The sequence below is a fragment of the Quercus lobata genome, chromosome 11 (genome assembly GCF_001633185.2).
Source record: "Quercus lobata isolate SW786 chromosome 11, ValleyOak3.0 Primary Assembly, whole genome shotgun sequence".
Classification (NCBI taxonomy): Eukaryota; Viridiplantae; Streptophyta; class Magnoliopsida; order Fagales; family Fagaceae; genus Quercus; species Quercus lobata.
Genome location: NC_044914.1, coordinates 37,807,114 through 37,833,723, shown reverse-complemented (window position 1 = coordinate 37,833,723; position 26,610 = coordinate 37,807,114). Strand labels below are relative to the sequence as shown.

The 26,610-nt window shown below is 32.8% G+C and overlaps 2 protein-coding genes across 3 annotated transcripts; both read right to left on the bottom strand.

The window, feature by feature from the left end:
- Positions 1-1,839: 1,839 nt before the first annotated feature.
- LOC115966808 (plastid division protein PDV2-like) lies at positions 1,840-12,943 on the bottom strand. Its single transcript, XM_031085962.1, has 6 exons — positions 12,568-12,943; positions 7,061-7,714; positions 4,291-4,415; positions 4,057-4,171; positions 3,530-3,646; positions 1,840-2,146 (listed from the first exon to the last, which is right to left on the bottom strand). Exons 1-6 carry the CDS (start codon positions 12,793-12,795, stop codon positions 2,009-2,011), a joined length of 1,377 nt encoding a protein of 458 aa, XP_030941822.1. The 5' UTR covers positions 12,796-12,943; the 3' UTR covers positions 1,840-2,008.
- A 7,556-nt stretch (positions 12,944-20,499) lies between these two features.
- Positions 20,500-26,398, bottom strand: LOC115967642. Of its 2 annotated transcripts, none has more exons than XM_031086781.1 (11): positions 26,298-26,398; positions 25,798-25,870; positions 25,353-25,436; positions 24,661-24,777; positions 23,788-24,207; positions 23,236-23,639; positions 22,572-22,671; positions 22,398-22,457; positions 22,231-22,317; positions 21,889-22,017; positions 20,500-21,315 (listed from the first exon to the last, which is right to left on the bottom strand). In XM_031086781.1, the coding sequence occupies exons 1-11, from the start codon at positions 26,381-26,383 to the stop codon at positions 21,016-21,018; spliced, it is 1,860 nt and encodes a 619-aa protein (XP_030942641.1). In that variant the 5' UTR covers positions 26,384-26,398; the 3' UTR covers positions 20,500-21,015. The 2 variants fall into 2 exon arrangements, with proteins under 2 accessions (XP_030942641.1, XP_030942642.1); XM_031086782.1 differs by lacking the exon at positions 26,298-26,398 and adding an exon at positions 26,031-26,262.
- Positions 26,399-26,610: the final 212 nt, after the last annotated feature.

Below are 26,610 nucleotides of genomic sequence, written 5' to 3'. Positions count from 1 at the left end.
TTAGAAGTTTACAAGAGAATGGGACGGAATGATCATAAGGGAATGGAAATGAATGGAATAGAATGTATTTAAGCAAAGAAAATGAATGGAAAAGAATAGAATGGAATAGAATTAAGTAACCTTAATTGGATGTTTTAAAATAAAGAAATGGAAAGGAATGAAAATGAATAGAATGTATTCAATGTAAGTAATCTTGTTTGGAAGTAACATAGTGGGAATGGAATGAAATCATTTTATGACAATATTACTATTAGACCCCCTATTTTAAAATAAAGGTTTGAATATATAGGGGTATTTTGGGAGTTTTAGTAAAAAATTTATTAAATCTAATTTCATTCCCTCTCATTCCTCCCAATTTCGGGGGGAAATAAAATTTGATGTTTTAAGAGAATAGAAAGGAATGAGTATTCCCTCCTACCCATTTCATTCAATTCCACTCAAACTCTCAAACAAGGGAAGAGAAGAATATTCCAAAATTATTCTTTTTTATTCCTTTCCATTTCATTCTATTCCCTCCTCCTAAACGAGGGTTTAAAGAAATACAATAAGATGCATAGTATAATTCTTATATATAATTTAAATACTAGTGATAGCCATTCTTATTTTTTTTAACTCTTTAAAAAGTCTTGTAAGAATATTATTAAGTATAAAATGTAAACTCTCCATTTTTTTTTTTTTATTACTTCTTAATTTTTGCTATTGTGAAGCAGTTTTTTTATGATTCATTTATTCTAAATTCTTTAGTTTTTGTACTCAATAACTCACTTGGATACCACCGCATACCCTTGATGCGATGGTCACTACACAAGTATAAGTACTTGTGGGGTGTTGAGGGGGGTAAAGGCCGGGGTTCAAATCTCCAAGAAGGAATTTCACACACATATACACTTAGATTATGCTAAAATAGAATTTCTATCTTGTATCAAAAAAATAACTCACTTGGATGAATATTTATGATATGGTCCCACATTTGATTCTAAAATTAGGAAATAAAACTTTCTCTAAAAATAAATAATTAAGGGCACATGGCACAAAATTGGACTCTAAGTTGAAATTCTAATTAGACTTTCTCTGAGCATTGCCTATATATATATATATATATATATATATATATATATTTCATTTCATTGATACTTTGACTTCAGTCTTTTCACACTTATGAATGTTTCACATATATGTTTATAATTTTAAATATTTTTAACTAACTCAATTGTAACCAGATTATCTTAACATGTACTTTGTTATTTGATATCTAAAAATCTTTACTCATTACAGAATGCATGTCTCAATCATTCATCTTTCAATTCATTTGCATGTAGTTATGTGAAGATCTCAATTATTACCTTAAGGCTCACAATAATAAACCATTAAACCAATATTGTCTCAATTTTATTTTTTATTTTTTTTCCAAAAAAAAAGTTTAAAAAAATGGTTCGGTTCGTGGGTCGAGTCACAAAAATCAGGCCAGGTCACAGGTCAACCCGTTTTTACTTTGGGACAAAAATTCGAGTTCAAGTCGAATATTTTTCAAGTTGGGTTAGGTCATATCAGAAAATTCTGACCCGTTTTGCCATATCTATTACCAAGTAGGGTATATAACATAGACTCTTAGATCACTATAACTTTTTCCCAAAAAAAAAAATATATATATATATATATATATATGATCCAACATACCATAGGTACATCATAGAACAAATAATCTTATCAAAAAAAAAATCATAGAAAAAATAATATAATTAATATTTTTTGTATTATCTAACAGTTGGAGGTTTTAAGTTAACAAGGTCGATAAAATCACCTGCAGGAATTCTAGCCAAGTACCAAAAGCACAAAAAATTAAGTAAAACATATTTTACTTAGAAAATTGATATCCATAATAAAAACCCAAAATACACATGAATACATGCACATAGATACACAAATTACGCTTGTGTTTTTACATGGAATATTGCAAACTCATTCTATAAAGGAAGAGATTATGCTTATTTCTATATATTCCAGAAGTCTAAGAGGAAGGCTTCGATTCAGATTTGATAGCCGCAACCAACTGATCATAAGCTTCCCCCCATGCAATCTTCATCTCCGGCGACCACATTTCCGGTACTGCTTCCTTTATGATTTCTAGCAGTGCAAACTTTGTGACCTGTTAACCATTTACGAAGTCATGGAAATATTTACTTACCTATTCACACATAAAAAGAATCCACAAGAACAATATGATAAATATCAACAAGATTTTTAAAAATATATATAATTTAGTGAAAATTAAATAAAAATACCCGAAGTTTATATCTTGTTCTAGATCAGCTCTCAGGATTTTTATTTTGGTCAAGTAAAGTCTTGAATTTATGAAATAATTTCAATTTAATTTTTTGTTTCATCTCCATTAATTCATTTCATTTATTTTAGGCAGTAATATAGCAAAGAAAAACTAGAAATAATTTATTAAAATCAATGTTTTACTTAAGGGCTTATTTATAAATCAGTTTGGTAGGCATGTGAAGGTAGCTAGAGAGGGAAAGCTCGGTTTAGAGAAAGAACATTTTGTTTAGAGTAAAAAAGTTGTTGTTAGGAAAATCAAAATTGATTACTTAAGTGAAACACAAAATCATATCAACAGATTCTCATTTTCCTTTACCTGATTATTAATTGTCCAAAATTTTAAAAATAATTAAAAATAAATAACGGAGATAGACAAAAAATTTCAAATTTAAAGTTTAAATAGTTTTATAGATTTAAAACTTGACATAATTGAAAAGTTAGGACATAATTTAAAACAATGCAAAAACATTGTATCTTTTTATATAATTTTCCCAATGGTTTATTGACAAGGGAATGTTAAGCACTAACATAGGAGGTATAAACACCCCCTAGTTGCTATTTTACAACTCAAGATGTCATAAATCCACTCTATCTGAATTTGTAAACTTAAAAATTTTTGCAACATTGCTATAGTGAGGTTGCATTCTATCCGAATTTGTAAACTTAAAAAATTTTGCAACCTTGCTATAGTAAGGTTGCATAAAAGCAATCTTACTGTTCATAGGTTGTAAAGAAAAAAAAATTATTTTAATCTTATGGTTGTGTGTTAAGGGAAAAAGAAAGTGGAAAGATAGTATTTGTTATTACTTTATTAGGTAGTTTATATTATTTTATTAAGTTGCATGTAAAAATAAAAATTAGGATGTAAGATGGGTTGTAAAATGAGTTAGTAAAATAAATAAAGTGACATTTGAAGATATAAAATAGGTTTTCTTTTTTTTTTTGCTTCCCCAAATGTTAGTACTTTATAAGCACTAGCATTTGGGGGAGTAAACACCTGCCGGTTGCTATTTTACACCCCAAGACACCCAAAATCCACTCTATCTAGGTTTATAAACTTAAATTAAAAATAAATAAATAAATTGCAACCAATGAAGACTGAGGGTGTCTTGAGATGAACTTTTTTTTTTTTTTTTCCTTTCACAATTTAACTGTTTTAACTCTTGACACTTCACAACTTCTCATGTTCTTGTGCCTTCCGTACCTCGTAATGTTCGTCAACGACCCCACTTTTGAAGTGAACACCACCCGTTTTTTTCAAGGTTGACTCTCTCACGGTAACTTTCCCAGCTTTCCGAAGTTGCACCGCTGATTCACAAGTCTGCAATACAAAATCATCCAAAAATAATTATGTCATGATTAGGATTAATAGGCCTTTTATAGAATAATAACTATTTATAGTTGACTATAACATGGATTCAGTTTCACTAAACCTATAACTAAACATTATTATAAAAAAAAACAAAAACAAAACAAAACAAAACAGAGAGAGAGAGAAATCATATAGTTTAAGTTTAAATTTTTCTTTTTATTTTCTTTTTGAGGTCAATACTCAATAGTTTAGATTGCATAGCTAGAATCATTATTACATATATATTCTCCTAACCCCGAATTTTTTTTATTTAAATATATAATATCGTGGGGTATAAAATAGAACACAAGAAAATAGGACAGAATTTCTATTCATCAATCTTCACAGAAAGCATGTGACAAACAATTAAGGAAGCTTACCATAACAAAGACAGTCACGGCATGGGATTTAAGCTTTGGGTTTCGTTCCAGAGGAACATTTGAGTCTTTCAGAAAGGAGAACAGCTTCTGAGCTGAAGGTGCTATCTCAAATATCCTACAAAAAAATTCAGTCCAATACTTTTCTTGAATTCCCATATGTTCAAACAGCTATTGATATGAAACAATAAGACATTAAATTAAGATGGAAATAGAAAAGATTTAACTTTGGCTTACTTCAAGAAGAATTTGAGACCCAATTCTCCAGAATTTTTCTTCATTGCAGTCCATGATTTCACCACCAGAGCTTCTTGCTCTTCTGTGAACCCTGTGATCACTTCCGAGGTGCTCATGGTCTTTTGCTAGATTCTCAAGTTTTGAAGGCAATTGGAATTTTTTTTGGCCAAGACTTAGTTAGAGATTTGGAAAGTAGTGTTATGGGATGTGGAGCAATCTTGGGTGGTTTATATGCTATAAACCATAATGAATATCGTAGATAGGATTTGGCTCTTCATCCCATGAAGAGCCACATTTTGGCGTCTATTTTGTCTGCACGAAAAAACACGTGGTAGCAGCTGTTAATCAAAATCAAAAAGGAAACAACAACAGACAATTAAATATTGTAGCAGACTAGTAGTCGTTGTCTCATTTGCTACCACATGCCTAAAAACCAGAGGCTGCTTGTGGCAAGGAGAAAATAGTTTTGGTTTGTAAATTATAAATGGGTTGTATTGACCTAATGGTCAAGGGTTTCACCATCAGGTTAGAGCATTGGATCGTGTATTGTCCTGACTTTCTTTTAAAAAAAGAATATTTAAGGAGGTTGTGTCTCAATTTTTAGTTAAATTAATTCACTTTCTATTCTTAAGACACTCTCACACTCTCAGAGCCATAGTGTGGTGAATTCTATTGAAATCTCTAAATACATTAATCCCCAAATCGATGAGTCTACAACTCAGTTACCCTATGAGAATAAAAACTACCCAATTAGTAAACATATAAACAATCCCCACACCCCCCCCCCCCCAATTTATTGAATCCTTTTTTTTTTTACTAGGCAATGTTCCTAAGTATTGAAATTGTCAATTTATTTGCTATACATGGTTTTTTCATTTATTTTCAATAAGTTACCGTTAACCCCTTCAAAATGTGCATAACTATTTTTATCAAAATATAATAGAATTAACTTATCTTTTGAGATTCAATAACTCAATAGCTCAATGATAATTTCCAGGGTTGCCATTACGTGTTCTTCAAGGGGTTCACTTGAACCCTCTCACTTGAAATTATATATATATATATATATATATATATATATCATTAGTTTAATTTATCTTTAAAAATATTTTTGCACACCATGGGTTGAATCCTGCACAGCTTGATGACTTGATCACATATTAGCCTAGTCCAACACTAAACAACAACACACATTAATCCATTCCAAAACCAAATAATAATACATATCACAGATCTCTCTCTCTCTCTCTCTCTCTCTCTCTCTCTCATGAATCTCATCGCATCTCTCTTATTTATCAGACTATTTAGGCATCACCGACTCTAAGAGTAAAAAGTGGGTGTTTGCGAGTTGTAATTGCTTCTCTTTATTAAATATTTATATATTATGTGTGTGAAAGTGTATGTCTGATACTAATTGTGTGTGTTGTTATTATCATTATTATTATAATTTGTGTGAATGTGTGCATGTGTACTATAAATATAATATTACTTTATATAATTTAATAATTAGTAAATATAGAAGGTTTGCTACAAATGTGTGTATTATTATCATGTTATAGTAACTATATGTTATAAAGTTAGTGATTAAAAAAATAAAAATAAAGTTAGTGATTGTTCAAGTATTTGATTGGTTAAATAAACACATAGTGTATTATTTATGTATCGATAAGTGTAACCATGTAAAGCAACAATTAATACAATACTAGAAAGTTGAGTTTTTTTCATTTAGTTTGAAATATTTTTATAAAAATAATAACAAATAGATAATGACAACCGCATAAAAATAAAGATATTATACGAACTTAACAAAATAAAATGAGCACACCTATCCACATTAACAATAAATAATGACAATTAATAAAGAACTATTATGTAGCGATTTTAAAATACAAAAACTCACAAAAGGAAATTGTAAAATTTCATGTATTTGCGTTTTTTTGTGTCAATAACTTGTATATTCAAATTATCTTTTTGATAAGTTTTGTTTAATTTAAGTTTCGTAATGACCATCTAAAAAAAATTTCTTAAAGCTGTCACTGATAATAACATCCTTTGTGATGTCTCATGTCTATAATTTGAACCCCACTCCCCCTCCCCTACTATCTACCCATACCAAAACCAAATTAGCTTACCTTTCGAGATTCAATAACTCAATAATAATAGCATCTTTTGTAATGTCCCAAGTATGTAATTTGACACCCCCCCCCCCCCTTTCTTTTTCTATGTACCTATAATAATAATAAAAAAAATAAAAATAAAAAACCATCCTTAAAAACTCAAGTCTTGAAAGTTAGGGTTTTTTGTTTATTTATTACTAAAAATGTATTTGTTTGTACCATGATTTGGCGTCCCGGAACAAATGTTTTGGGCTTTGTAGATAGCAGACGTGCAGTCCTTTTTTTTTGATGAATAGAAGACGTGCAATCCACCAAACAGAAAGAAGACAATTTCAATTCCGCAGCGTCATCTTGGGGAGGCTCTAACTAATAGTTTGATATTAATATTTTGAAGGTTATGTCATCAATGTTGTCATACAGATTGCAATATTATCATTGCACTTCTTTATTCTTTGAGCAACGTCAAAGGGCTCAAAGCTCCTTTAAGAAGGTTGGCTACACCCTGAATAGTGCAATGCATATTCCAAAGACCAGGGCCATGCCAAATAGATCAATAATGACAAAAATGATGACAACCATAGGCCACTGAAGAAAACTCAATCCTAATATCACAAGGAAATGTGATACACAAAAAGAAGAAAGAATACAAATTACCCACACCCATAGTTTACATCTGGTTTAGCAACAACTGATGAGAATGGCACTTCAACTCTCTCTTTCACAAGACACCGAGCTTTTCCATTTTCCAGCACTGGGACTTTCCCAGGTGGACATTGGATATTTGAACTCTTTTCCTCAGCTGAAGGTTGCTGAAATTGGCCCAAAAACTTGAAAAGGTTATCCTTTTTTGCAAAATTAGGCCCAAGACCAGACAAGCTTAAGATAGATACCACACCAACAAGAGTAAGCACTGTCTTGCCTGCTGCACTTACAAAACATCCCAGCCCATTCCTTGAATTTTTGGACCCGGTTTGCATTTGACTCGCCTCTAACTCACTGGCATTCTTCTTCGCTTCTATCATTGGATCGCTGGTTATTATTCCATTTTGTATAGACTTAAGTGTGGAAGGGAACCGTGGTAGAGAACCATTCTCTAGAGAAAGTGAGTGTGGAGGGCGGCTTGGATATGGAGGAAGCAGGAGATCATTGTTGTGCTCCACTGTTTCACCAGCAAAAGCAGAAGCTTCATGTATCACTTCCAAATCCTCTCCTTTATACTCCTTGAGCTTATCAAGTAACATCTTACGGCTATTTTCGATCTCAGCAAGGGCCACTTCTCTTTCATATCGTTGTTGTAGTTGCAAGGTCTAGGAATTAAAGAATAGTCAATATTTTCCAAAAAATTACATGTCTGCATTCTACAAACGTCTTCTATATGTTGATGAAGGTTTTATGTAGAACTTATGATAACTATTTTTATGAATTGTAATTTAACGAACATATGTCATCATCAAATCTAGTATCCAGTAAGCCTAACCCGAAGGATATATCACTAATTCTTTATTGTGACAAATTTAGCTAATGCATTTGTGTGAGTGGGTTGAGCAGAATAGAGTTGAATAGACAGAGCATCCATGGATAAGTTTTGCACAAAATTTTGTGATGCGTGACAATAAACTTTAATAAACTCTACAAGGGAGACTTGTGTTTGGGAAACAAAAAGAAGCTTAAAACAGAGGGATAGTACCTAAGAATCAATCAACACCTAGGGTTTGTTTGGAATCAGCACCAAGCAAATAAAACAGAAAAATATAACCTAAAAGTGAGTCCCTATGGCTGCTTGAAATATGTACCAAGCATAATAAGAACCCATTGCACAAGAATCAACACCAAGCACAGGGGGGAAAAATCCCCACCCAAAATTTTTATAAACCCATCATTAACTGCTTACAAAGATGCATTTTGGGACCTAATTAGAAATAAATCTCTAACCTAACAATGGATAAAAAATAAGTTGTAATCAATTTCATCAAATGTGGAAATAAAAGGGAAGAGAATAAAATCCTAAAAGTCTCAACATCCATCTGCATTAATTATGATCAATTAGGTCAAACCAGATCAATCAACATTGATATGTCAAATTTGGTGTCCGAAATAACTCTCTGGGATGGCAAAAACTTGACCCCGTTCAGTGTAGCTATGGCGGCAATAGATGGGTTGCAGACTTGAACCATGTGAGACTTAAAGCAGGCCCAAGATTAAGCTTTGACTTCTTTTTTTTTTTTTTTAAAACAAGGACTTTTTTTTTAGATGAGTCAGGTTGAACAATTTGTTTTTTCAATTGGTCGGGTTGGGGTAAGTTTGTTTTTTTTATTTTCCCATTGTATGGGTTAGGCTTATATTTTGGGTCAGACTTTAATTGATAGGGTCAAGCCAAGGTTTTGGGTTTAATAGATAGGGTGAGGTGCAAGTTGGTGATTTTGCATTATGTTTTTGTTTCTCTCTCCAAATAGGTTGGTTGACTAACGAGCTAAGTGGCATAAGTTATTTTGTTTTAACAATGAAGCTTCCATCAGCTTCAAAACTGATGGTTAGAGAGGCAGCTACTTCAAGTTATTTGTGGTGGCAAGGGAGGGGTGGAAGGCCAACCTGGCCTAACATAACAATGGCCTGCGGCAACATTGCTTGGCTTATGGTCATTGGATGACATGATTTTCTGGAGAAGTTTTGGTGGCAATGCAGTCTTGAGAAGATGTGGGTTTCCAAGGTTGTGATTTTCATGGTGCACACATAGAAACTAAACACAATTTTGGCAACAAGCGTGGGGAGCCACTATCAAGGTTCTGACCGCCAACAGCAAACAATTTGATGTCTGTAATTGGGATCAAATTGAGTGAAGGAGACCTATGAGTTTGTCACTTGTCAAGGATGATGATTGGGGATGAAGATGCAGATGTAGAGGTAACTATTCTAGCTATGTGAAGTTTGGTGACAGCAACACAAAGTTGAAAAGATGACAATGGCAGAAGTATTTGAAGGAAGTTTAGGCAGCTGGGCTATGGGTGATGTCTTTGGCTTCAACAGCAGTGGTTTGAGGCTATGCACAATGAGTGTATCATCTGATGACAAGGTTTTTATTTTGGGGGATGAATTATGGGGAATTTTGACTAGAGCTGGCTTAGGGGTTGATTTGAGATTTTGAAGGTTGAATTTTCCATGATGGGTTGCGCCAGTGGGGATGGGAATGGTTTACTGTGGAGGGTAGCAGTTATGAAGGCTTTCTTGGTTTTTCTGTAGACTATGTCAGGTTTTCTTTGATATCAAATTTGATGCAAAACAAAACCAAAACTAATGCAACTCTAAACTTGAAAGGACAGAAAATTAAAAAACAACCTAGGAATCAGCTCCAAACTTGCCTTGAATCGGCACCAAGCAAGAGAGCAAAACCTATAAATCAGCACCTAGGGTTGCCTAGAATCAACACCAAGCTATTGAAAGAAAATCTCAAATAAATAATTTTCTTACTCAACCAAACAGTCTTAACTATCTCCATTGGAGTACAATAATTGACTGAAGAAATCTTGATAGCGACCAAACCCTAATTCTAATTAACTTAAGAAATCTCAAATATTGAATTAAAAAAATATCCTTGAATTTAGGAGATTAAATAAAAACCTAATTAACTAATAAGAACTAAAATAAAATCCAACAAACTAATGGTATAAAAATACAATTAACTTTTAAAATAAAATTACCTTCATGCTTCTTGCATCAATTTGTCAAGCAAATATATAGTATAAGAATCTTTTGAGCAAGTAAGCTAGCTAATGGATAAAAAATAGTCACAAATACGTTCAAAAATTTTGACAGACATCAAGCATGGTCATGGATGCTAATTTAACGAGGGTGATTGTCTAAGCATTCTTAGTGAGAAACACCAGTTTGACTTTAAACACCTAAATAGCAGCCGATTTTAAGTAACGCTGTAATGTTGGATGTAACACATGTCATTGTGCTCTATTTAATATGTATAGTTAGTTCGACTATCACATAAAGTACCTTGATACAGCTGAAAGGATGAGTATGTAAAGCATTGTATTGATGTTTTTTTTTTTTTAATTATAAGTAGCATTACATTGATACATTGAAAACATTCCTTACTAGTAAACTTAAAGTTGGAATACGTTAAAGCAGTAAGATCATTGATGGAGAAGAGATACATAGACCAGAAAGTTTATTCACAACATGACTAAATGAAAGGCAATGAATGATCTAAATTCCAAGAATAGATAGTATTCTAGCTTAAAAATTGTAATGTGCCATAGGTACCCTCACATGGACACTAACCACTTTTGCTGCATTCAACTTAGTATTGGGAGGAAGTTAGACATGACCAGAGATAATGAAAATAATACACATTCTCCGTAGGTTATGGCAAATACAAAACAACTAAATTGATCCACCATCAGCCTATATAGAATGTTCAATGGTAATGCAACATTCAAAAGGTCACCATATACTAGCATACTAATACTCTTCTTATGACATGATCATTGACATAAACAAGACACCTATCCCCAGTCCACATAAAAATAAAAAAATAAAAAAAAAAACGTCCTTTCATAATTTCTTTTGAGTTTAACATACTACAGCCCAATGACCTTTTTTTTTTTTGTGAGATGGTTAGAAATACTTACATAAGAAAAATGCTGCCCCTGCAGCATGAACCCATGCCCTCCCCCTACTCCTCCAAGCACTAAGGCTTGGGAAGGTACCAACTCGCCCAAATGGTGTGGTGGTACTACAGCCCAAAGACCTGTTATATAAACTATATAGCCGAATGACCTGTTAAATAGTTTATATGATGGTTGTATATGATTGAATCAACCATCTGAGAAATATCACAAAGTATTTTTAACAGGCACAAACCTTAATGTGGATATAAATGAACACAACCATGCATGCATGCAATTGTCCTGCAAGGACAACTATACCTATAGCTATGTACCCTTGTCTTTGTTGTGCAGAGTTTCCACATTTCACACCCTGTCCCTATGTCAAATTGTACATGTTACAAATTAGAGCATGCGTTCATTTTTTAGTAGATATTACTGCCTCACTGCTTCTCAACATAACATTATAGAAGAACAATTGACACACGCATTTTCTTCTTAACTTATTCCCATTTCCTAGCCAATGAGCCCTAGCCCCCCATAAGAACGGGTGATGGGTGCATGTGTGATTTGCTAATTAAAAAAATCCTGACCTCAACATGCAATTAGTCAGCATACAAATGTAGTTTTCATAATTGAAACTGAAAAGAGTTGTCTTGAAACTGTTTCTGCATCATCACCTTTGTTTTAGAAATCACGTTATTACATGGGTGCATTGAAATCCTCATGGTTTTTCCATCAATAATTAAGCTTATATCTCAAGTTTCATAATCGAGATAATCATCACCTTTCAAAATTTTCAAACCACAAATAAAAGTATCAAAAGAATAAACTTGTGGGCATTTTTAAAAGTTTCAATTCAATTAGTTATTACAAATTCAGAAAAGAAAAAAAAAAAAAAGATTCAACTAGGTCTACAATAATTCCTAAGGCCTACTTTTCAAAAACAATTCAGAATACTCTATTCTCAAGGGGTTTTTTTTTTTTTTTTTTTTGATAACACAGGGAACCTTACAAAAGAAGAGCCCTTTGGACCCACTTCTAGCTAGTAAAACCTCCAGACAACTGAACCCACCCACTAGAACCAGTTGCCAGGTAATCCAAGGGCATTCACCACTGACAAGCTAGGCAATTTAAGCTCTTACCCAGGAGCATATACTCTAGGTTATCATAATACTCTTCCAATTTATTTAATTCCCAATATGTTCTAGACACAAGCTTAAACCCAAAACAGGAAATTACACTCTTCCATTGTTTGTGTACAATTATAGATCTTGTATATCTCTTTTACAAGCATAAGAAGAAAAGGAACAACGAATAATTAATGGGTTTCATGTAAATTAATTCTTGCATTCATCTAAACCAATACCGTCCAAGATTAAATTTTTATCATTTTCTTCTTGTGGGGTTGAGCCAATTTAGAGAACTATCAAAGACTAAGACCCCATTTCACACACAAACACATTATGTCCAAAAATTAGAGCAATCAAAATTAGGGTTTTTAGAGAAAAACCCAAATGAATAAAAAGGGGTTTAGAGGCCAAAACCTGCAAGGAAGAGAGCTGGTTCTCGAGGGATTCAAGGGCATCAGAAATATTCAAAAGCCTCTCCATTTCTTCTTGTTCTTGCTCTTCTTCTTCTTCATCTTTATCAGTGACTTGTTGTTCAGGGAGGCCATTGGTTGAATTGGTGGTAGCCTTGTGAATGCAATTGCTGATTTTGAATCTCAGCTCTGTGGCTTTTGCCAGCACTAACCCAATTCCCTCTTCTTCCATTTTCTCACTCTCTGTCACTCTGTGTGTGAGAGTGTGTATTGGTTTGAAAGTTTTGAAAGAAATAAATGCTGAGTTTTGTTTGTGTCTCAGTGTTTTCAGAGTAGTGAGTCGAGGAAAAAGTACTGCAGAAGCGCCAAAAGAGAGAGAGCAATCGCGTGGGAGTGTCTCTGTTCCATGAGATTTTCTTTATATTTGATTTAAGTGATTGTGGTGCTCTCTCACTCGATATGGATTACCACTCACTTTCTGTTGTTTTTATTGTCAAAGTGTCCAACTGCCATCTAGACTTTCCTAATCAAATCAAAATGCTTCTTTTTTTCTTCTTAAAAAAAAAAAAAAAAAAAAAAAACTTCTTCTTTCTTTCTTTCTTTCTTCTTTTTCTTTTTCTTTTTTTTTTCTTTTCTTTTTTTTAAAAAAGATTATAAAAATATTATAAACACATCACTTTTCGAGAAATTAAAAAATAGAATATAAAAAATGAAAAAATGGCTATTTACCTCTTTCTTTTTCTTTTCTTTTTTTTTCTTTTTTTTTTACTATTTAGGGTATGTTTTCAAGAGGATTTAAATATATGCTTTTTTTTTGGCAAACCATTAAATGGTAGGCCCCACTCTTAAATCTATTATTTGACTAGTGTTCTCTAAATATAGTTTTTATAAAATTATATCATATTTTTGTTGTTTATAACATGATTTTGAAAACGGCTAAGGTGGTTTTAATTGTAGGATTTTTGCATCTTTTTCTTTTTCAAAACAGTATGAAAATGATTTTCAAAAAATTAAACATGAAACTAGTTTTCAGAGAATAATTTTTACATTATATATGTTTGGTTCCCACTTTTAAGAATAATTTTCAAAATAATGAAAACGAAAAAATGATGTTTGGGAGACTATTTCTACTTCGAGATTCTTTTTTTATTATTATTAATTTTGATTCTACTTAAAGTAATGTGTACATTACTTCTTTTTTTTTTTTAGATAATGATAAGTTTCAAAATTGAATTGTGGGAATAGAACTAAATTACTAATGTACTTTTTTTTTTATAATGATAAGTTTCAAATTTGAAATGTGAGAATTTCGGTGATAAAAATAAATTTCGTAATTTAAGAGATAAAAGAGTTTGAACAAATCTGCAAGGTCCACTATTTTCAATTTATTTATAAATATGTCATTAAAAACATTTTCTATATACTAAAAACATCCTTCAATGGTTTTAAAAATCCTATTTTGAATGGTTTTAGAAAATATTAGCCAAACAATAGATTCAAATGTGGGATCCACCATTTTATAATTTCCAAAAGAAAAAATTATATTTAAATCCTCTTAACAAACATGCCCTAAACTTATTAGCTTCTAGTATTACTCAACAAGAGCATTATCAACATCTAACTGTTTGGAGATGTGGAGCCCACAACTTAGCCATTATTACTGACTGTTGCTAGTGGCAAAAAAAAAAGAAAATTAAATAAAAATAATATTGGGTCAAAATTAGAGCTAGTAACAGCCTGCCATATAGAATTTGTTATGAAAACATTATGATGTAGCATTTCTCAATTTGACTTACATTTTAACGCGAAATTAGGTTGTTGTCAACCAAGCAAACTTAAACTCTCATAAAGCTTGAAGCCTTCAACCCTTCATGGATTGTTTAGATTGATGAGAAAAGAAAGGGAGTGGAGTAGAGCAGCGTTAACTGAAAATTAGCCTAATTTTCAACTAACTCAACTTTAATTCTCTCTACTCTCCCTCCCTCCCGCTTAATCCAAACAAGTCATTAATGCTTAGTTAGCTTCTAGCCACCATAGCTTCAAGGTTAGAGAATTTAACCAAAACATATACAACTAAACAACCTTATCAGGAAAAAAACTAAAACCAACCAACACACTCATGAAAGCCTATTGCCGCAAGTGAAAAAAGTTAGTAAGATCAACTTTTCCCCTTTCCCCACTATAAAAAAAAGGGGTACCCCTACCCTCACTTGTATCCAAAATTCCATCCACTTCACCATCTAACGAAAAACAAGCTTGCTAGCTAGAAACGATTCCCCACTGCGCCACCATTTTTCTTAAGCCAACTAAGATTTACTCCTTATTCTCTGGAACGACCAAAATGGCCAAATACCATCTTTGGCCAAAATAATTAGCAACCTACCACTTTTTGGGAAATATTTAGTAATCTACCACTTTTTTAAAACTCGGGTTTTACATGTAACTCGAGTTCCATAAACTCGAGTTATATGCTAACTTGGCTTTTTTAAAAATTAAAAGGTCCACATGGAATTCGAGGTTGTGAAGCTCAAGTTGGTTGCAGTGTGGAACTTGAGCTCTATACAATCGAGTTCTTTGAAAATTTGAACTCATAAATAAAACTCAAGTTCCACCTATGAAACCAAACAATTATGCACTTAGTCTTCAACCAGTGCAGCTAATTGCCAAGGAACTTTCTTTCTCAAATTGAAGTCAGCCACATTACCAAGGAACTTTCTAGTACTGATCAAAACAAGAAGTCAACAAAGTGAACTTAGTCTTCAATCAGTGCAACTATATAACATTAGTTAATGCTTTCGAAAGACAAGAAGTTTGTGAACTCTTTGCCATTACCCCTCAACTATCAGAAACACCTATTGCCCTCTACAACTAGTCACTCTAGCATTGGTACTCTCCTACAATTATTCTCATTTGCCACTTGCAGTCTCAAACATCAATTGCACTCTCAAACGTCAATTTATCTCTATGATGCATAACTCGAGTATATAGTGCTCGAGTTTTATTTACAAGGAACACGAGTTCCACATGGAGTTTTTTAATTAAAAAATTCCAGGTCAACGGATGCTATTATAGAAATCAAGTTTTTGGAACTCGAGTTACATGTCAAATTCGAGTTTCACAAACTCAAGTTTTAAAAAAGTGATACGTTGCTAAATATTTCCCAAATAGTGGTAAATTGCTAATTATTTTGGCCATTTGGGCTCTCTGGAACTCTCAATACAGTAAAGGAGCCAAGAAATAACTCAAAAAGCATGAATCACTTATATTTGCATCATCCCTTATAGATATATAACTTCTTTTTTTGGTTTGTTTTACCATATTGTTTGTGTGTTGTAAGTTTCAACTTTCCTTTATATTGTTGGATAAAGATACTTAAAAGTTATATCTATATATAAACGCATTAAGTTTGTGATGATTAGTTATATTGGTTAATTTTACTGCTTATAGTTTGATGATGCACAAAAATTAGTAGGTTAAATGCTCCAGGCTACAGTGATGACTTGATGACTTGAAGAGAAAAAAAAAAAACTGTCAAGGGTGACCGGTGTGAACTGGTCAAAAACCCTCCGATGGCTAATTCAGTTTTTTCTTTAGAACACAAGGATTGTGAATTAATGAATAGTAGAACTTACTTCAGTTGAATGAGACTTGATCCTTTTATAGAGAGTTAAGAGTGGATCTACTTGTTCAAATCCACTATCATCGTGGGAGATGTGTGGAATTAATGGAGAAAATGGAGCAGATTTCGGGGAACCCTCTCCATGTTCTGGAATGACAGATTGTGATCTTATTGCATAGAGTTTGTAGAAAAATCCTTTAAAATTTACTAAGTGTTATTTCGTCGTTTGTACCCCCCTAAACCATGGACGACTAGGTTGTCCTAGATGATCATGAGGTTTGTAGACGAACCTTATTCATACTCGTGATACTTTTTGTTGGCCCCCCTCATGTATTGTTCTGGACATGATTTGGTCATGGATGGCTAACATGGGTGAATTGGACTTTACTTAGCCCACCATCACAGTTAATTACCAAGAGAAATAAATAACCATCTGAAGTACATGTTATTTCATAATCATGGTTTCCATCTCCTTTAACTCATAATTTTCCCTACTTTATCAATTTTGATCATGACTTTGCTTGAACATATTATGCTGGAAACTAGTTTGTTTTGATAGAATAGAAAAGCCTTTTTAGTAGATTTTGCAATACATTTTAAAAAAAAAAAAAAAAAAAAAATTGTTCATATATACTATCAAGAATTAGGTTTTTTTTTTTTTTTTTTAATAAAATATATAGTTAAAATTTGTAAACAACCAAGAGAAATGAATTAAGGTTTTGGAATCCGCCTTGTAAGTCATATCAGCATATATTTATGATCATTAATTTTTCCCAACCCACTGCATGATAATCTAGAAATCAATCTTACTATCATGGAAAATATTCTCATTAAAATCCTTATTTTAAAAATCAAAAGTATGTTTTTCTTCGCTTCTTAAGTATAAAATCAAATCATCAATTGTATCCTTTAACAAACAAGAAATAATAAACCAAGCATTCAATTAATTAAGATAAATCCTAAATCATGAGAAAAACATGATTGAACTCATATGTAGAATCTCATCTTAGTCAATTGATATAAAGTAAGAACAATTTAAATCATTAAAGAGTAACGATTGTGGGAAAAATCAAATTACATAAACAATACTGATAATCTTTAACAATGTTTCATCTTTAACCTTAATTATAAATTTAGCTACTCATAATAATAATAATAAAACACAAAAATAAAGTATTAAATATTAAACTAGACAAATAAAATAAAACTAACTATCATAAAAGAAAACCAAAAAAGTAGTCCCTCTATAGTCTATACGTTCAACCCCCAGCCTCCTTACAAGGTTTCCGTTTGCTCATATTTATGTATCACACAAAGACGGACCTATAGCACTTAAAAGAGAGAAGCCGCCTGACACATTTTAAGTACAAGTCAAACAAGGACTTTATTATTAGTTGTAGGCCACATGTCCAGGACATTGGAATTGGGCCTCACTTCTCATTCTTTAATTTTTAATCTTTCTTTTCTTTTATTCTTTCTACACTTCACGCCTGGATTGGGCTTTCTTTTATTCTTCTCTTTTCTTTTTCTTTGCTTCACTGGATCTCTTCAACGTTTGGCTTGACTTTGGGCCCATCTTGTAGCATTTAACATCCACGCGAATTGATTCTTCAATGATTTTTTCTATTCCTTTTCTTTCATTAATTCCCTTTATCAGAAAAACCTTTATCACCTAAAAAACAAAGATTATTTACAATCAATCACAAAATAGCATAAAAGTGTAATTAAAAATGTATATATGAGAGTAATTTATTGTATATATTTCACTCTCATCAGTAACATTAGCAATCGTTGGGGTATTATCCAACTGTCATAAAATTATATCTACTACAACAAAGGTTGTATCATGTATGGATCCAATGAAAGTAAGTAATATAGGATGCCTCTAGAATGATTATTCAAAATATGTGTATAATATTATCAATCAATATAAGCCTCTGATATGCGCTGACACCTTGCGTTGATGTTTGTGGCATTGTTTTTTCAGCTACTAAGTGTGTGTTTGGTTCCTGAGTTTTGCTTTTGCGTTTAGCGTTTTGCGTTTCTGTTTTTTTTTTTTTTTTTTTTTTCATGCGTTTTCATTTGGAGTATTGCGGTTACTGTTCAATGAACAGTAACCGCAATTGTTGACTTTCTGCCATGAACAGTGCACATATGCACTGTTTACGGACCCACAAATTACACTTTTTATCAACTTTTTCATTAAAAATGGGTCCCACGGTACTATTCTCACATTTAAAAATTATTTTGCTACAGTATTTTAAGTTTTAAGTTTTCAGTTTCAGCAAAATAAGTTCTATCCAAACAGACCCTAAAACTTCAACTTTCCAATTTTTCGTTTCGGGGTGAATGTCCTTAATGGAATTGTAAATCGTCCGCATCCTAGTCATTTGAGAATAGGAGAAAGGAGAAACATTGCATTAGTTTTTTTATTTCAGTAGGTAAATCATTTTAATAAGAAATATAGATCAAAATTTCGTATAAATTATAAAGGGTAAACTACGTATTCGGTCCCTATTCTATGTATCATATTTCAATTTGGTCCCTAACTTTTCAATTGTGTCAATTTGATCCCTAACCTTTCAGTACTGTGTCAATTTAGTCCTTACTATTATTTTTTGGATGAAAATTGATAACGCGTCTAATGGTCAAAATAAAAAATTAGCTTTCGTTGATATGAAAATACGCTATAATTTTATTTTGACCATTTGACATGTCATAAATTTTCATCCAAAATATAAAAATAAGGACTAAATTGACATGACACTAAAAGGTTAAGGACCAAATTGACATAATTGAAAGGTTAGGGACCAAATTGAAATATGTTATAAAGGATAGGGACCAAATATGTAGATAAACAAGTTGTCCTCAAATAACAAACTGCAGTCCTTGAACAACAACTATATATATCATATATAAAATTAATTACTCAGATCAAACCTATAGAATGGGAATTAATAAGATAGCAAGTCAAGTCCAATAAGGCCGATACAAAATTTACTTTTGCATGAATAAATAAAATTAATGGGTTATCAATTTAACAAAGTCAGGTTTTTTTTTTTTTTTTTCTAAAATAAATGAATTGCATGCAGTATGAATTTGAACCTTAATGTCTTGGTGCAGCAAATTGAATTCACATGATTTTAAACAATAAGAGCAAGAGCATATATATCTTATGTATCGGCAAGTAATATTAATGTTATGACATGTAAGAGCTGTTTAACGCGGACAAATTACGAACTTACGAACAAAAATAAATATAAAATAAAAAATAGAAACTGATTACCCAAAAAAAAAAAAAAAAATCTTAACTAGGCAGCTAATCAAAACAAAATTCAGATGAGAAAAACCAAGAAATATGTAGGAGAAAGAGATATCGAAGAGATACTTTCTCTAAGGAGAGCTTCGCTATGATCTTCAAAGGGATGGAAAAGGGTATGAGGATGCTTGGAGGGGTCGTTTCTGCACCTTCAATGTATCTATACATCTATATAAATGAAAAAACTGATTAGAGCGATGGTATTGATAATTGAATGCTATGGCAGAACAATTTAGAGAAGAAGTAATCATTGATTATCTTTCTAATATTATTGTATTATTTTATTGGTGTGGTAGTTGATTTAGGATCTCTAATTTATTTTATTTATAATTATAGTTATATAATTATAAGATCCTTTGGAATGACTTTTGTACAATTTAAAACAACAAGATCAAATATATTAACAAAATAAAATTTTAATTTATGTTAGTTAATATTATGATTATGTTCATGTTTATGTAATGATTAGATTTTCAGTTCTTTTGTTTGAATGATTATGTTTATGTCATGGTATTTGTCAATACTATCTATATTTTAACTTTTTTTTTTTTTAATGTTTTTTGGTTAAAGATAATTTTTTCCACCACCTTACACTTGAACTTTCCAGCAGTGTAATTAGATCAAAATTTCTCTTGCACTTTTCAGCAAAAGAAATAAATAACCATTCAAAGCATGCATTGTTTAGGATCATGTTTTCCACCTCACTTACTCTGATTCTTCCCTACTCTGTCAATTGACTGTGAGTGTGACTTTGCTTCAACTTATCATTTGTATGCTAGAAACTAGTTTATTTTGATAGAAAATCATTTTTAGAAGATTTAGAAATACCTTTTATTAATGTTCATTAATAAATAAATACACTGCTATGGAACACGCATAGGATTAAATCCATGATCTCGATCTCACCTTAAGGGTAGGAGGTGCCATTTGATTCAAAGACCATCCACAACTCATCTCTGACATTCATTCAGCATTTTTTACAAATAAGCCAGAACAAATATGAAAAATAGCCAGACAGCATCAAGATATCTTTCTGAACACTAATGAGATACTTTACATTACAAAATCCAGCCAAATAACAATCATATTACAATAACTACATGCTACCACTCTATCAACCTATCCCTCGCTGCTTTCATTTGTTTGTACATGAATACCTGTCAAAAGAACTTGCCAAGATGACTGGGAATGACAGCCAAATCACACATACTCTCCACTCAACAAAGACTGGTGATCAAATAAGCTCAAGTTTGAAATTTCTTCTGATCCAAAAAACAATTCGTTTGATGTATTTTTTAGATATTCTCAAGCTCAAAAATCTTGACCTTCTTTGATCACCATTACCATTTGTTTTTCTTGCCAAGGTTCAGCTATGTTCAACTGTCATTCTGAACTAACTAAGCTAGCTGCAGTTGCTCACATATAGAGGAACAAAAATAGCCATAAAGGCTAAAACAATCTGGAATACCTGCCACATACTATGAATCTTGAGCATTTATTATGCTAAGACATTGTTAAGCCAACTCTTTTGAAAGCATATAGCGGAAAGTAAAGTTGTGAGGGGTCCACTCAATTCCCTTCCAAGTTCTTTTGTGCTGACACTGCTGAATGCTCTTCCTTTGAGTGTCAGGTACAAAATGCTCAATCATCTGCACCAAATCACCTGAGCACAAACCTGAATCCTTTGCAAAAGACTCCACTATCTTTGGTAGAAGGATTTTCTGATCCTTACGTACGCTGAAGGTTGATTGAATGTACTCTTCTTTCGCAACTTCCAGCTCCTCAAATACTCTCTTGGAAGTGTATATGCGGACCTAAATAAAAACAGTCATTGAGAAAGATCCTAGGATAAAATTGAATGCTATAAAATAACAAATCTCACTTCCATTCCTGTCATACTATATTAAGTCCAAGTGATTTTATTAAGTGCCACCCAACTTAGACCCTATATTCGGTTCAGCTTTGACAAATTCGTTATCAATGAATGTCAACCTACTGGGACCTACAAGGTAGGCCATTTAGACAACAATTTCAACATTCAGCTGTGTGGTGGAGTCATATGAGGTATGACTTCAGCTTAGGCATATGATTTTGAATTTGCAGCTTCTGGAATTATTTGAAAATCCAAAACAGAGAAGCAAGTTACTAAGTAATAACAATGTGTCATGTAAGCAAGAAATTCATTCAATGCCATTGAAGAAACTTTTGAATTATGCCCACAAGTCTGAACTTTCAGAATATTAAATGATCTTAATTAAGTGGGAAAAAAATTGTCAAACATCAGATTTGTTAATTCTGGATGAACTTCAAGAAACATTTGTTTGCAATTAAAATCATTTTCCAAGGAGACAAATAGTATAATGAACACTGTCAGGATATAGGTCTACCGCAGGATCAGAATAGCTTCCTGAACAAAGTGCAAAATGTAGAAGAGGTTCAGGGTGCTCAATTGCATATGCTTTCCGTGCATCTCCAACCTTGAATTTTGTCTTTGAGGCAAACAACAGCCACAACCACTGGCAGCAAAAGTGAGCTAAATCAGTCCTAATCAAGCAGGAGGTATATAAACTCCAATCATAAATGAATAACATGTTGAGCCCAACAACTAATCTCTACCAGATAAACAGGATCATAAGTACAAACAGGGTTTTTTTTTTTTTTTTTAGATTAAATGGCAAGTACAAACAGGTTTTTAATCTTTTGATATTAATATCAGGAATGGGATTTACTTGTCCTGGACGAGGCAATCGACATCCCAGGATAGAGCTTTGTATCATGTCTACACTTACGGTGTGACCCCCAATATTATATGCAGCCTGCATCAGGCACAAGCTTATGTAAGCAACTTATACACCATTTTCCCCCCTTCAGAATATACCTGAGAAGCACTACTCACCTTAAGTAGTACAGACATTCTTTTAAGATTATTCTGTGGAATCCCATAGACCAAAAATGCCTGTTGGACAATAGACAACAAATGGGTTGGTTATCCTAACAGACTCAAGCAAAATAAAAATAAAAATAAAAACGGCAACATGAGATTTAGGGTTTCTTGGCTATAGGAATTTACATGCATTATTAGTGCATTGTGGACATTAATCCAAAAGGCTAGCTTCTCCTCATGTTTCATCTTTCTAGGATCAACTTCTTCCAATTGAGAAACAAGTGACCTGCAAGGGAATGGTTCTTTAGCCTCATTAGTAATTGCAAGGAAAGTGTTATGAGAGCAGAGGTTATGATGCCTGAAAGTCAAAAATATCATCACACTTCACAAAAGAATTCCCAACAAAAACCTTATTTTCCATTTAATGCATTAGAAGATTCTGTAGTGCTTATACTAAGAGGTAACTATTAGAAACCAAGAATAAAACAAAGGAATCACTTTTTAATGCTGATTGTACATCTTCAGAAAGCATAACCATGAAAAAGTCTAAACATACTGTATAAGTATAACACACTAATGCAAATTTTAAATCACTGAAAAAACTGCTGCTGACGCAAAGGCAGAGCTCAAGTCAGCTTAGCGTTGCATCAAACTATAGAATATTGGTCCAAAGAACCATATTTTCATGATGCTCATTTTGTGCTGACAAGAATCTTGTTTACCAATTTCCTATTCCTTTTTGTGTTCTTTTTAGATATCAGATGGAGCATAAAGCAAGCAAAGACCCACTGAAAGTAGACCACATAGCATGACAAAGGTTATAAGGATTGTTACAGTAAGAAAGGCTCACCTAAATCTTCGTAGCATGTATTCAATTTCTCTTAACTTCTGACGATCTCTACATATCAGCTGCACCTTTGCCATGGTGCAGTAAGGTCCACTGAACTCTTTTGATCCCTCAATGTGGAAAGGGTTATCAAAGTTTGAATTGAATGATGAAAAATTCTTGCACTGTGAGCTCCACTTATCACTCTGACCTTGTGAAGAATATTCATTTAGTGATGATGATAATGCAATAGGGGAAGAAGGGTAGTCATGATTGATCAAAGGTGGGTCTGCAAGTTCACAATATATGGCTGAAATACACTTAATCATCTCCTCAGAAAGCCAGTTTGGTGTCTCTGGTATATGATTTGAGATACAGGTCCCAAGATGCTCCGCCAAACTTACACTGGAAGTAGTAGTCTGAGCTTGCTGAAGAGATAACATTTGAAGCCACAAATTAGCTACACCCATGTTGTCATTCAAGCCAACTATTGGTACTACTGATTAGTGGAATACTGTACAAGGAAAATGTTAATGGCATCTTGGCTAATATACTAATATTTGCATAGAAAGTTACCTCCAGCATTGACAAAGGTAGGGAATGGTACGAGCCTACACCTTTATTTAAAAATTTCATAGGAGGAGAAGTTCTAGATAAACAAGCTGAACGCTGAGAAAGTGATGAGTGGCTGCGATGAATACTAGAATCCAGCTGCTTTTGTGTCCCCCAAATGTCATTGCACTCCTGTAGTGGATTGCCAATTGAATTTTGAGGCAACGTATGATGAGTGGAGTGGGTGACTGGATCTTCTTTCTCTGACATAATATCATATTCAGGTACTTTTCGAAACCTTTCTTTGTTCAATCTTCCCTCCACGATTGACACACATGATTTTTGTTGATCAAATTTGTTCCGATACAAAGAAAGAAGATACTGTTCCAAATACACAACTTCTAGTTCTAACACTGCAATTTCCTTGATCAGTTCTTGGGCAGGCTGATGTCAAGAAAAGGAATTATCAAACGATTGTTAGAAGCAAGATTAGCAGATTCAAATGTGCCAAGTACTAGAAATAATTCAAAAACTTAGCATATTATTGGATAAAAATTGTAAATATAAGCACCAAGCCTCAAGCTCTGTTGTTTCTCCATTTCAAATTTTATTGAGGATTTGCCGAAGTCCCAAGTTGACAAGTAAAGAGACCATTATTTACTTTTACTTGGCTATATCTAATGCATCTTTCAGCTTGACATATTTTCTTTTCTTTTTCGAATTCTTCATGTAACAGAAGAAGTGTATCACAAATGAAGTTCTCTGGAATTTCTTCTGCACATGCTAACTAATAAAGAACAACACACAGAAAATGCATCCCGATAAACAATATAGTGATCAATGTGATCTACGGGCATCCGTATCACAACAAATACACATTTTACAAAGAGAAATTACCTTGGGGACTGAGTTATCTATCATAGCATCATGTGAAAGAGGCCGATAACTTAATGCCTTCTCTAATACTCGCCGTACCACAAATTGGTCATGTAATCGTCTTTGAAGCTGCAGAACCTACACATGAGGGAGATGTAAAGGTATAGTAAATAACTCAATGGATGCGGATTAGGAGGATATCTGATCTTGATCATGGGATTGGAGCTTAACTAACTATACATAGCAAGGACACTTCTAAATTCAAGTCCTTTTTACATTCTGTCTCAGCCACCTTATATTTGGGCATTGAAATTCCAGTTTCCTTGTAGCTAATTAGTTGTATCACATTTCACTGCTTTGGGAATGGGAGTTGTTTATCAATAATCTGAGTCCAGCCTAGACCAACTATTTTACATATGGCATAATGCAGGTTATTTGAGATTGAAAATGTACACATCCCCTCCATGTATAATGTATTTATGTATTTCCCATGCAGTCATAGTGTTGGCTGCAGGAAGCCAAAAGTGAAGCACAATATAAGATGTCCTTTTATGGGATTCTCAATTTCACAAAGATTAAGAACAAAAGGTTAATGGAGTATTGAATGCAAAAATGTCTTATTCAGTAACCAGATGTGCCATTATTTTGCTCAAAACTCAAAAAGTGTCTTAAATAAGCCACAGTGATGAGTTCACATAAGTAAAGATGTATACCTCTTGCTTCAAGGAACTTTGAATGTCACTGTTAGGGGGTTGTTTCTTCTTGGCTTCAATACAGGCCTTAGGTTGTCCGAATTCCTTTTTTGAAAAAGAAAAAAAATGGATTATAATCATTATGGGAAATTATAATAGCAAAACAATTAGACCAAACTTGTAAATGAGCAGGGGATTAATTATGACTTCTGAATGAGTGCTTATGACCTATCTAATATGACTGCTTTCTCTAGTAAATGTCATCAGAAAATTACAACATATATGCAAAAAAACTAGTTTGTACAATGGTTATAAACTCATAATCAAAGTGGACACTGCACCATAATAAGGGTATAATATCTAGGGGGCAGAGTAAAATTAACTTCTGGTTTAGTAGAAGAAGCCCTCACCAAAATGGTCAAGACTTGGGAAAGCAAGTTGCAAAACAGAGAATTTAACCTCTTACCATCTTAACTCGATAAGGAGATTCAGAGATGCTATTTGATTTGTCTTCCTTGAGTTTTCTTTTAATTGGATCACTGTTATTGTAAAGGAACAAAATAAATCACTAGGCAATGCAGCAAAATATGTTATGAAAGGTTAAATGACATTTTGTCTTTGAATGTACTTGCAGGCAAGCAAGAAAGGAAGAACTAGCCTTTTCTTATGAAAGTGATAAGAGGAGTTAATATTTCTCACCTTGACTGAAACATAAGAATTTCTTTCCTAAGGTTTATTTACATAGATGCAAATAAAGTCAGTTGAATTCTTAAGAGAACCAAAAGGCAAAGTATCCCACAGTTAATGGGGTTTGCTAGTGAAAAAAATCTAAAAACTTTTTGAGAGCTATGGTGGCACGCTTTCTTAGTTACACTAAGACAAAAGCAGTTGAGCCTACATTGGTACACAGAATATGAAAATGGACAAGCTAAACAAAAATGATGATAATGAAACACATGCAGCTACCTCATAGAACGCCTGTGTCTTGAAACTTTTACTTCCATGAAGTCGAATGGCTTCAAACTAGAAACCCGCCACTTTATTTCATGCATGTCAGTATCAAAATTGGCTTTAACCACACGGTTTAAACACTCACTGAAACAACATTAGTGCCAGCAGATACTACCATCAGATATTGACAAAGTTACTAAACAGGAAAAAGAACAGCATGACAGATGCATCCAAAGAACATTAATTGTAACAGCAAAAACCCTGCTTATAAGCAACCTAGCACATATTGATGGAATGAGACTACTCACGGGTATGTGTTTTTGAAAAG